General features: G+C 40.7%; 1 protein-coding gene across 1 annotated transcript; it reads right to left on the reverse strand.

The window, feature by feature from the left end:
* Positions 1-1562: 1562 nt before the first annotated feature.
* TOMM7 (translocase of outer mitochondrial membrane 7) lies at positions 1563-9366 on the reverse strand. The gene is made up of 3 exons (XM_027572975.2): positions 9199-9366; positions 6217-6265; positions 1563-1782 (listed from the first exon to the last, which is right to left on the reverse strand). The coding sequence occupies exons 1-3, from the start codon at positions 9299-9301 to the stop codon at positions 1767-1769; spliced, it is 168 nt and encodes a 55-aa protein (XP_027428776.1). The 5' UTR covers positions 9302-9366; the 3' UTR covers positions 1563-1766.
* Between the last annotated feature and the right edge of the window lie 3374 nt (positions 9367-12740).

Below are 12740 nucleotides of genomic sequence, written 5' to 3' on the forward strand. Positions count from 1 at the left end.
GTGCTTTGAACAAGTGCTTCAACTGTTCCTTAGCTTCCCCAGATAGAAGATCAAAGAACTAGTCCCTTCCTACTTAACTCTGGATTTCTCACTTTAAATTAATCTACTGGGTTTTGGGCACCTGGGTGGCTCAGTCGGTTAAGCGTCTGCCTTCAGCTCGGGTCATGATCCCGAGGTCCTGGGATCAAGTCCCACATCGGGCTCCTTGCTCTGGGGGAAGCCTCCCTCTCCTCCCCACTTGTGCTCTCTCTCTCAAATAAATAAAATCTAAAAAAAAAAAAAATTAAAATCTACTGGGTTTTTAAAGACAGCTACAAGTTAACCCTCAATGAACACAAAACCAGTTTGCTATCCATGTTAGTATTTTATCAAAATGGACACCTGACATAATTTTCTCAATCTCAATTTCTGAAAATCCTGAGCAAGAAAGAGGTGTTAATGTGCACCACAATTCTAACTAAACAGAAGTTCACAAACACTAAAATTTAGCCAGGACTGGGAGGGGGTGCACATTCCTAAGCAATTCTATGGGATTTAAAAACTGCTAATGCTAAGAGTTTTTAGCAAAATCATTAAGTGCCTAGATTCATAGAGATGTTGAAGCAATTACATTAAGTGCTTGCCAAAAATGACTTTCCTGCAGTTAGCTCTCAGGAATTTCACTTTAAAATCCCATTATGCAGTAAGCCTCCATAATAGTCTCCTACGTCTCCATGGTAAAGTTAACAAAACTTGAGGAAATAGGCTTAAATAGTTAAGAGGGTTTACATCAGAAATAAGGAAGAATTTTCTGGGAATGACAGCTCTAGTCACCTGAGATTACATTCATGATTATTCTCTACTTAAACACTGGATGTTTAAAACATTCAAGCCAATGGGCTCCTCCCAAATCATATCTTATTTCAGGCCTACTTTCCTCCATTAATTACAATTCTCTAAGTAAATAGAGCTATTTTGTTAGAGTTACAGAAAAAGCTAAATTAAAATAGGATTCAAATACAGGTAGAGAGGGGCACCTGGCTGGCTTGGTCCGTGGAGCATGCAAATACATGCAGAGATCCCAGGAAACCAGGATCTGATACTGAAAACTAATTCCCATTCATTGTTTTAGTAGAAAGTGCTACTATTCTATGTAACTATCCATGGGCTCTTGCCCAGACAGCTCTAGATTCCAAACACCAATGAGGGAAATCTTAGACTAATTTAACTGACAAAGCAGGCACACAACTCCGCAAAGCCATCCCCATCCCCTACCAACAGAGCCACAGAACCCATTTCTTTCAGTGACAACTTTACTCCAATGACATGCAAAAAGGGCCAGTTCACCACAAACTGAGAACTGTCTCTACTTTTACTACCTTAGAAAATCCCAGGGGAAATTACCAATTCAATGCAAAAGGAAGCGGAATCCACTTAAGTGAATGGCCAAGAATTAACTCGAAAGTTCTATTTTTTAAGGTAGCATCTAGGCATATATATATATACACTGCTTTGAAAAAGTACAAAAGGCTAAATTTTTACCTAATAGCCCATTATGTTTGATTCAAAAAGGACTCAAGACATAACACTGTTAAAAACATTTATTTTGGTACAGTCTATGATAAATAAGTCAGGAGAGGTTCCACTCTGCCACAGATTCATCTGAGAAGAGCCCTGTGCCATTCAACTGGTGAATGTCTGAACGACGTCCCATCTCTTATCCCAGCCAGAGCGCACACCTTCCATGTTGTTCCTGTCCATTGATTGCTTCCAAATCCAGATGACCTTTATCCCCAAAGTAAGCTAAAATGTTTGTGAAGAGGAGAAATAAATTAAACCCCAAAGTAAAAACTTAAACATAGTTTAAGAACTAGATTTTATACATTTACGTTTGTGTTTACTCATCAAATTCAGAGATACTATAAGACAAGGCTCAATCTCATTGAGCAAAAAAAATTAAGAGATATATATTTAAAGAAATACAGATTTGTTACTTTTGAGTGTGGTTACCTACTGTAGACAAAAAGGAAAATGTAAGTTGAGGTCTGTCAAAAGATAAATGATTTTAATGATTTTCATTAACATGAAGGACTGATGAACCCACAATATAAAACCGTATCATTATTAGATACCACATAGTAAAGCTGAAAATACCATTTACCGAATGCTTTCTATGGGTCACTACCGTGTAGAAAGTTCCCAACTCCCAATTATGACTTTTATTTTAAATACATGGAAGAAACCAAGGCTTTGATATGGTTACCCATCTTAAGTGGCAGAATGGTATGACCCAGGTGCCCCCCCCCTTTTTTAAGTAGGGTCCATGCCCAGTGTGGAGCCCAACGTGGGGCTTGAACTCATGACCCTGAGATGAGATCAAGAGTCAGACGCTGAACTGACTGAGACACCCAGGCGGCCCCTGACCCAGGTGCTCTTAACCATTACAACACACCCATCCCAGGAGCAATTATTAGTCTTCATTTCAGCCTCAACTCTTACCTCGAACATTCCAGCCACTTACTAGCCCAAATTCCTAAACCATTTCCTGACTAAGCAACAGGATTCTGGAGGAAGACAAGAGGTGTTTTATTTCTAAGCCTTGCTGATGAAAAATGTGGTTTCCGGGCGCCTGGGTGGCTCAGTTGGTTAAGCGACTGCCTTCGGCTCGGGTCATGATCCTGGAGTCCTGGGATCGAGTCCTGCATCGGGCTCCCTGCTCAGCGGGGAGTCTGCTTCTCCCTCTGACCCTTCCCCCTCTCATGTGCTCTCTCTCTCATTCTCGCTCTCTCAAATAAATCTTTAAAAAAAAAAATGTGGTTTCCAGTAACATGTCACATAAAATTGCATTACAAAATGATAACTTGAACATTCTCTGAAGTTTTTTTTGTTTTTGTTTTTAAGTATTTGCTTTGCCTGGGAAAAAGCCCAGCATCCATTTCCAATTTTCACCAAAAGTGTATTAAAATTTCCCATTAAATGCCAAGTATTTTTGCATAGAGTTAAGATATAAAAATGAAATATTCATCTATTAAGGCCTCCTCAGTGGTAATGAGCATCCAAAATAAAGAGAAAAGGAGGTCTTCCTTGGCCTTACACAGATAATGTGAACAAGTATTCTCTTAGTTTACCTCAGTGTTCATATATTTTGCCTAAATAATGTTTTACTAAGTACTGCTCCGTGTTCACTCAAGTACTGCATTTTGTATATGGACTGATATCAACCAACATCTGCTGACCACTGATAGCGCACTACCTGGGTGAAAGAGGACGCTAAGACCAATCTGGTCCTAATCCCCAGAAACCCAACAACTTAGCAAGGGAAGCAGACCAGTACATCATGAACTAGATTCAGATAAGTATTACTCTTCCCTAAACTGCAAATACCCCTGGAAGGAAACCAGAAGATGCCCCTAATGACAGAAAAGAATGAAGGAGCACCAGAGAGGAGAGCAGCACTAAGAAGACATGTTGTGAAGAAATGAAAAAGCTGGGGGTGGCTGCTCCATCCAGACTGCAACGTTGAAGGGTCAACGCTTGGTGGGATAACTGAAGCCAAAAAGAAGTAAAGAACTACAACAGAAGGGCACATTCTATTCCCACCTCGGCACAAAAAATGCTATTCTCCACCTTGCAGATCCAGTCTAAAAGTCCTACCACAAGATGCAGTGCTGTATTAATTCCTGTCCAAAAAGGTCAGAATCATTTAATTAAGTTAATTCAACTCTTGCTGGCAGCTACTTTAGGTGCTCACAGGATATAATGTAATGTAAATAAGCAACAAGCACAATATAAGGCAGAGAACGATGCACACAAACGAGTATTATGGGAACACAAAAACTAGAGAGGTTTCAGCTACGAGAAGGGGGAAAAGATTTAAGGAAGGGATGACATTTGAGATTGGGCTTTTCTAGACATGGTTTTTCATCAAGTGGGAACAAGGGAAAGAGCATTCCAGGCTAAGGGAGCACGAGCACTGGGAGAAAGGCACAAAAATATACAGTTTGTTCTGGGATTAGCATACAGTAGCTTGCAGCTGGAGCAAGTTCTCACAGGAGAAACAAGTGAGGTGAAGGGCGCCTGGGTGGCTCAGTCGTTAAGCATCTGCCTTTGGCTCAGGTCATGATCCCAGGGTCCTGGGATCGAGCCCCGCATCGGGCTCCCTGCTCCGCGGGAAGCCTGCTTCTCCCTCCCCCACTCCCCCTGCTTGTGTTCCCTCTCTCGCTGTGTCTCTCTGTCAAATAAATAAATAAAATCTTTAAAAAAAAAAAAAAAAAGCGAGGTGAAGATGACACAGAGAAGATTAAAAATTACTATTAACAGTTTACTGCTCACATATTACTTGCCGAGTACTCATTATACTTGATATACGATACTCTTACCCAATCCTCACGAAAACTTTATGAAGTAGATATTATACCCAACTTATAAAAGAGGAAACACTTCACTCTAGAAAGGCTAATGGCCTTTTGGGAAAAGGTGTTTGATAATAATTTCCAGTACTTGGAAAACGTTCACATTGCTTGACCAGGTAGTCCCTTCTCTGATGTTTTCTAAAGATTTCCCTATGAAAATAACTGCTCTGAGGTCAATCAGCTAGTAAATAGCAGATACATAACCTCAAGTCCCCATTTTACAATTCAAAAGGGAGAGGCTAAGAGAAAAGGAACTTACTAGAGATCTCTGAAAGCAGTTTTTAGAAGCCGCACCATAAATGGCTAAAGGGAGAGGAAAGTGAAGAAAGAAGCAGTGAGTGAAGACCATTTACTGAAGAACTTTATCAGGGAAAAAGAAAGGAACTTCAGAAATGGACAAATTGGGGGACAACATGGCTGGCTCAGTCAGTAGAGTGTGCGACTCTTGATCTTGGGGTTGTAAGCTCAAGCCCAGATTGGGTGTAGATACTACTTAAAAATAAAGTTTAGAAATGGACAAATCGAGGGCACATACAGTGGAAACTTATGAGAAGAAAAACCCCTTCCTCTCAGAAAGGAGAGGCCAGTAAGGCAGAGGGGGTGAAGGAAATTCCTATTAGATGGCACTGTGGTGCTAAGAAAAAAGGTAAGATTATCTGGGGGAGCCCACACGACCAGTGGAAAGAGTGTAGGCTTTGGAGACAGATATATTCCACCACCTACCGACTTCGTGACCTGCTCTGAAGTACTGAAGTGACAATTAGAGATACTGTATATAAAGCACCTAAAAGAGTGGCTAACCCATCGCAGATAACTGTTATAGATACTACTCTTACTTTCTGCCCATTCTAGGGAAAAAGTGGCTCAGAGTTAGGAGTCTGAAGAAACAGAAAACCCAGAATATCCAGGGCAAAGTCTATTAGGGCAATCCACAAGAAAGGTCTGTAAGACAGAGGATCAAGATGAAATCACACAGAACCTGCGCAAGTCCCGGTCATCATCGTGCCCCAAGCATCAGTACCTCCTGAAGAGCAAACCTACCTGTCCAGATTCTGCCTTTATATATATGTATATGCACATACGTACACATACAGCTTTCACAAGTATACATATATACGTACACTTGCGAGTATATGACTATGTATAGTGTGTGTACGAGTGTGAGTGAGTGTGTGTGTGTGAAGTTTCCAGAAGTGCTTATCTAACACTGGCAAGACTGTTTCTGAGAAAGAAATCTGACAATGCATTTTCAGGGTCATAAATGTTCATACACTTTGACTTATTACTCCCATAAGAATTTATCTTAAGGAAATAAATCAAAACCTACAAAATCCATCTAAAAATGTTCACTATACTGTTATGTAAACTACTGAAAAACCTAAGTAATCAACAAGTTAAAAATATATGGGATATCAACTGTAATTTTAGTGAAGAAAACAAAATCCTACATGTTCTTGTTTAAATGATCTAAAAGGCTATATTTATCTGAATGAAGATAAAACAGAAATATGGGTAATTTTTTAAAAAGAGTTCATTCACCTTTCAAAGTGGTAGGATGATAAATTTGTTGTTTTTCTTGTAAATATGTTTCATTATGGTTATAACATGGTACAGTAAATGCAAATTAGAAAGGGGAGAGAAAGCAATTACCTGGTAACACAAGCTACACTGGTCTGCAAACTGCTGCAGTTTCCCAACAGCCCAAAACCATACTGACTAGTACAGTTCCGTTACAATGCCTACCACTAGGACTCTTCTGCTTCCCAGTGATTCAGCACTAATAGATGAACATTTGCCCTGAAATATTTATTTGTAAGAGCAGTACCTCAAAACAGTTGGTTCAGGCATTCCAGGATCTGCACCCCTCTTGAACCCTGGGGGAGAAGGGGAAGGAGGAGAAAGAGAATAAACAGTTAATTAAAACCCTAGCAGACAAAACATTTATCAAGACTTTCTTTTCTTTTCAAATCAACCTAGGGTAGCTAGAATCATCTGCTAACACCATCTAAATTTACCTGTGTGCTACAGATCAGTCTTGAATTTTAACTAGAGTATGAGATTATGTCCAGGACTCATCAGTAGGGAGGACAAATAACCTTATTCTTATTATATACACAATTAGAACTATAGCCCTTAGCATGTACTTTCACTCTTAGTTATTACCCAGAAAAAAAGATGACACAACTACTAAATCATACTGGATAAAAGACTACAAAGAGCAAAAAGATTTTTTTAAAAACTACATTTTTAAAAAACAATTAAGGATATCTTATTTTATCCCCTACAAACCTCTTTTTATAAAGCAATCAAAAACTGGAAGAAAAAAAGAGTGGAAAAAAAAAACCAAGTTATTGTTTAACAACCTAATTAAGTCAACACTTTTATTACAAGTATGATTAAATAAGCCTTTTACCACTTAAAATATATTTATTAACTAACTGGGTAACATATATGCTAATTTGCTGATTGATTAAAATTAGTTAGCATCAAGAACTGTGGGGGTATGAAATTTTACTCCATTTTCAAGACAACAGAGTAGGCTGCCCGTTTCACAGATGCTGGCAGAAGACACAAGATCCTGAGTCAGAAACAAAGGAGAGTTTATTACTTCCAGCAGTTAACTACAGTCAGAATGTCATCATTTTTAGATGAACCCTGAGTTTAGAGAACCAGTCTTTTTTAATGGGCAGTGAGCACTGTCTCCCCTTTGCTCTAAAAGGAAATACTATTTTCCAAGGCTGTTCACTTCACAAACATCCTTAAAAAGATACTATGGAACAAAGGGTGGTCAGAACCTTTGCTCACAGGATTCATAGAAATTCAAGACACCATGGAGAATGGTCTTCCAAGAGGTGATTCATTAAAATCTTGTGTTAATCAATGTCCAAACAGATTTTTTATCATGTTACCATCTGTTCTACTTTATACCACTATATCCCCACGTACTCCCTGAAGCCCTAAAAGTTATGTATGAACCTAAATTATACAAGAAATTCAATCCAGTTGTAGGTTTTTTTGAGAGCTGAGGTGGAGAAGAAAAAGAAACTACCTGGGAAGTAGGTTAGACACAAAATTAAATTTCTAGGACGTGAAAAGAAATAAACAATTATTAACAAGGAAGAAGTACTAAAAAATAGCTCTAACATTACTCTCAACCCGAGTTGGAAGCTAGGGTGAAAAATCACCATAATGGTATTCCTAAGAAAGAGAATACAGCCAATGTGCGCAAAGAGAAAAACTCTGGGGGCGGGGTGGGGTGGGGTGGGGTGGGGTGGGGGGGGGAGCATTCTCTTCAAACCAGAGCCCTTGATACACAGAATGTAGCAACCAGCTACACCCTTCTGCTTTGCGGCTGTAGAAAAGGAATCACAAAAAGGGAGAAGGAGGGAAAGGTAGATGTAAAGAATTAATAGAGCAGCAAAGAAACCAGAGGGACCAAGAAGGCAAGGGTAGGCTAAAAAAAGGACCTCCCCCCGCTTCCCACACACACAACGGAAAAGGGGGGCATAAAGAAGGGGAAGGATCAAAGTCCCCATATCTTTCTTGGTTAAAAGGAGAGCTAGATCTAGTGTTTGACTAGCTAAACTGGGCCCTTCTACCATGATGTGAAAGCTTGAGGAGGGGAGAGGGAGAAGGGGCAACATAGCCTGTAAGAGCAGGCTATCATAATTATGTGCTCTAATCCTGGACACCTACACAAAGTTGCTAAGATCTGGGAGAATAATGCTTTTTTAAAAAAAGCATTTTAAATAAATAGGAAAAAGATATTTCTAAGTCCTTATACTGAAGTATCCCCAGATTATCAGTTGGCTTGCATTTCATGGGGAAATCGGAGCCACAGCGACCTGGAAAACATCCAGCCAAATCAAAGGCTCCGTCAAGACTGAGAGTGACTGTACTTTATCTTGAACGCTGCATGACACCTAAAATAAATAGGAAGCAGCACCTTGTTAAAACCAAAGGGTCTTAAAAGTGTGAAACTGAGTTTTAGAAAATTTCAAGCTTTATGCCCAACTGACAGAGCTGGGGCTTTTTCCTTTCCTCTGTACACCTGAAACATTGTGTGTCAACTATGCTTCAATTTAAAGAAAAAAACTACTCAAGGCAAGAAATAGGATAAAGTCCCAACGTGCAGCCTTAGGTGAAAATATTTGCCTGAGCACTTACAAATCTTTGCGGTAGGGCATGGCATAGTGCTTAAGAGTATGGGCCTTGATGTCCCATTACTTGAATTCAAAGCTCCCCACTTAACAGCTGTGTAGCCTTCAGCAAGGAACGAAATTTCTCTATGACTCGATTTCCTCACCTATAATATGGGATCTATAACAAAAATCATCCAAACCCTTCATTGTACAGCTGAGAAGCACAGAAATCCAACAACTAATGTCATAATCATACTTCAAGACAGTGGCATACTCACGAAATCTACAGGCCTCTTTCCACCTACGACCACCTGAAGAGGTGAGGACAAATATCCCCGAAAACCCACCTAGTGACAGAGTGAATGAGTCGCTTTCAAATACATCAGGTCGTCTAACTCTCCCAACAATTCTCAAAGGTAGGTCACCTCCATTTTACAGATGGAAAAACAGAATGGGAAGGATTACGTGACTTATTAAAGACCACAAAAAACAGCAGAGACCAAGAACTCGAACTCAGGTTAGACCGACCCCACTGACTAGACTACATCAAGGGACGTGCATCGCGTGGTCGGGTCTCGCTCTCCAGCCCTAGAAAGCCAAAAATGGAGACGAGGCCTCCGCACACCCTTCCCTCCCGGCTCCTCCCAGGTTCTTCTCCTACTGACCCAGGTAAATCACGAGAGGAATAAAGCCCCAGCGGATAGCAAACTGGCCGCCCTTAAAAAGCTGCTGCAGCCTCTGCTTGGCCTCTTTGCTCAGCTTCACCATGGCGACGGCCCCGGCGGCTTAGCGAGGACTCTCAATACCAGCTGCCGCGTAGGGAAGCCGAAAAAGAAAAGAGATGCGCACGCGCCGAACACGGCATTTACGGCAGGAGTCGTGAGCGTCGCCAGCAGAGGTCGTAATTCACCGCCCGTCCCGACCTGCCTCTCCCCTCTACGGCGCCACCTGCGGACGGCGCGTGCGTGTCTGGTTCACCCTGCTCAGAGTCTCGTCTTTCCTTACGTTTTAGGAATCCCCTGTTTTTGATGATTGTGGGATACTGAAGGCAGTGCGCTGGAGCTTCCTTCAGCCTGAAACGCCCTTTCTCCTCCCACAGGCTTACCCGTTTTTTTAAAGTGCACCTCCAAGTGTTCCTCGCCTGACACAGGAGGAACATTAAATTCTGTGTTTTAGTCCTGACTCAAACTGACTTGCTTTGTAACCTTGGACAAGTTACTTAACCTCTCTCTATCAGTTGGTTTCTTCAAGCGAAGGCTGAACTACAAGGGAGATTACGAACTGGTGCCCAGTAGGGCCCCTATCCATGTTTTCTTTGACTCCCGCGGTGTTTGGTTGTTTTTCTTATTTGTTTTAACATTATAAATTACTTGCCAACATTTTAGAGTTTGGAAAATTACACTTGGAAATCTGTACTTTTACAAAGCTGGCAGATCCCTTTGCAACAATCAACAGGAGTAAGAGGGAAATGACACACCTGTTCACCCATTTGTCCTCATTCGTTTAGAATTGCAGTAGTTCTCACCCCCGGCTTCACGTTAGACTCACCTGAGGAGATTTAAAGACATACGAAGGCTGGGGACATAATCCTAGAAATTCTGATTTCTTACCGGTAGGACCTGGCCATTGGTTTGCCATTAAAGTTTCCCAGGTGATTCTAACGTGTAACCAGCATTCCCAACTTTTGATTCATTAACTGCCTGACCACTGTTGTTATTTGAGCTTTTGATCCTAGCTAGGACTTCTTGATTTCTAAGGCTGTAAGAGATTTCTGAGGCCTTGCCCCTGAAGGTTTTCCTGGATTATCCCCGAGATACATTATAACATTTTCTGTCAAAATCGGAAGGTGCCCAGTGGCACCTGAAAATTTCCCCTGGCTTTATGGCTATTCCTGTACTTAGCTCATCTTCATGCTAATAACCTGTGACTGCTATATCTGTAAAATGAGAACTACAACATATACATACATATATATACACATCCACATATACATTTTACAGATAAGGAAACTGTTTCTAATCTTTTTATCCAAATGCCTAGTAAAGATACATTTCTGTCAGTTGAGCTGAACAAAACCAGTCATTTGCCTTCATCAAACATACATTGAGTGTTACACTATGCTAGGAACTAGAGATAGAAGATTGCCCTTAAGAATTTCATGTTTGAGTGGAAAAGACAAGAGTAAATAGATGATTCCAATGCAATGTGAATGTGCTAAGTTCCATAATAAAGTTATACACAACATATGATGGGAAGGTAGATTAATTTTAGAAGGGGAGAACTAGCACTGTGAGCTGAGATGATCAGAAAAAAATTTCATAGAGAGCATGGAACTTAGCTGGCCTTGATGAGTGTTTATAGGTATAGAAACTCAACTTTATCTATTGAGGTAGAGATTGACTCCTTTTCTTCAGCCTTGGCCCCTCCAGTTTTCCCTCCAAACTTAATATCCTGCTGCAAAACTTCAGTACTAAATCATTAAAAGATATATAAAAAGCACAGATAAGAGATTCCTCTCCTATTATAATAATAATCACCAACTATTTGTTACTATGTGCATAGAGAGAAAGAAAAACAGAGAAATAGACTCCAAACTCTTTGTAGTAATAATCATTTCAGGGGACAGGGAAGGAATTATTGGAAATCTTCAGTTTCCATGTATATATCTCTGTGGTGTGTCAATTGCTCTTCATAATGTGCACATATGACTTATCAAAAGAAAAAACAATAAAGGTAGATTTTAAAACAAAATAAAACCCTCCAAGGACTCCTCATTGCCTTTAAAAGATTAACGATCCATTGCACAACCTACGTGGTCCTTGAAAGTATCATATTATCTCTCATCTCTGCTGTTACCTCTGCCAGACATGCTTCCCCACGCCCTTTTCTCTTTTTTTAAAGGTTTTATTTATTTATTTGGCAGAGAGAGACACAGCAAGAGAGGAAACACAGCAGGGGAAGTGGGAGAGGGAGAAGCAGGCTTCCTGCTGAGCAGGGAGCCCGATGTGGGGCTCAATCCCAGGACCCTGGGACCATGACCTGAGCCGAAGGCAGACGCTTAACAACTGAGCCACCCAGGCACCCCACCCTTTTCTTTAAGAGCCAGTCGAGTATCTCCTCTAAAATGCAATCTCCTTTAACTTGCTCCTGCTCCTGTCTAGGGCAAGTTGAACACTCTGTTTTTCTGTACTGCCACTTTTGAGTTGATTTATTATTATTTAAATGCCTATCTCCCCAAGTAGATTATAGGCAGAAACTCTGTCTCATTAATCTTATATTCCCAATGACTGTATTTATAAACACTTGTAGAATTGGTGAATGAATTTCATCAGGACCTAATAGCCTTAATCATGCTGCTTAATCAGCCACAGAGTGCATATCTAAAATGCTTATTTGTAGGGGTACCTGGGTGGTTCAGTTGGTTAAGCGGCTGCCTTCCGCTCAGGTCATGGTCCCAGGGTCCTGGGATCGAGCCCTGGCATCAGGCTCCCTGCTCAGCAGGAAGCCTGCTTCTCCCTCTCCCACTCCCCCTTGCTTATGATCCTGCTCTCGCTATCTCTCTCTGTCAAATAAAGAAATAAAATCTTTAAATAAATAAATAAATGCTTATTTGTAAATTTACAATTAGAGATATCCTTAGCAAAAGAACTCATTTTCTCCTTGCTAGTGAGCAAGACTACTCAGACAATCAATTAGAAATGATAACTTGGGAACCTGGGTAGCTCAGTTGGTTAAGCATCTGACTCTTGATCTCAGCTCAGGTTTCAATCTCAGGGTCATGAGTTCGAGTCCCACGTTGGGCTCCACGTGGATGATAGCTAATACTTACCAGGCACTTACTTTGTGCATGCACTGGGCTAAGTGCTCACATGCCTTAACTCATTGAATCCTCACAGCTCTATGAGGCTATATTTTCATTCTCATTTTATAGATAAGGAAGTTGAGGCAGAGGGAAGTGAAGTAAATTTCCCCAAGTTCAGATAGCTGGTAAGTGATAGAAGGAGGGTCTAAACCCAGACACTCTTAATCCAGAACTTAAATGTCAACCATAACACTAGACTGCCTTATAGAAGAGACATAAACACAATACTAGAAAAAAAGCCATTGTCTATTCACAAAGAATATTTTCCTCAAGCTGTGATAGGACTCTTTCCATTGTACTGCAGCAACACATATGATTAGACCAAACCTAAAGGGATGACCAGTA

This window comes from Zalophus californianus, chromosome 12, assembly GCF_009762305.2.
Source record: "Zalophus californianus isolate mZalCal1 chromosome 12, mZalCal1.pri.v2, whole genome shotgun sequence".
Taxonomy (NCBI): Eukaryota; Metazoa; Chordata; class Mammalia; order Carnivora; family Otariidae; genus Zalophus; species Zalophus californianus.

Bases quoted from the DNA above. Each gene is read 5' to 3' on its own strand.
- TOMM7 (XM_027572975.2), bottom strand. From the start codon at position 9,301: ATGGTGAAGCTGAGCAAAGAGGCCAAGCAGAGGCTGCAGCAGCTTTTT. The intron at 6,266-9,198 runs GTCAGTAGGAGA...CTTCTCCCCCAG, and splicing joins TCCTCTCGTGATTTACCTGG to GGTTCAAGAGGGGTGCAGAT.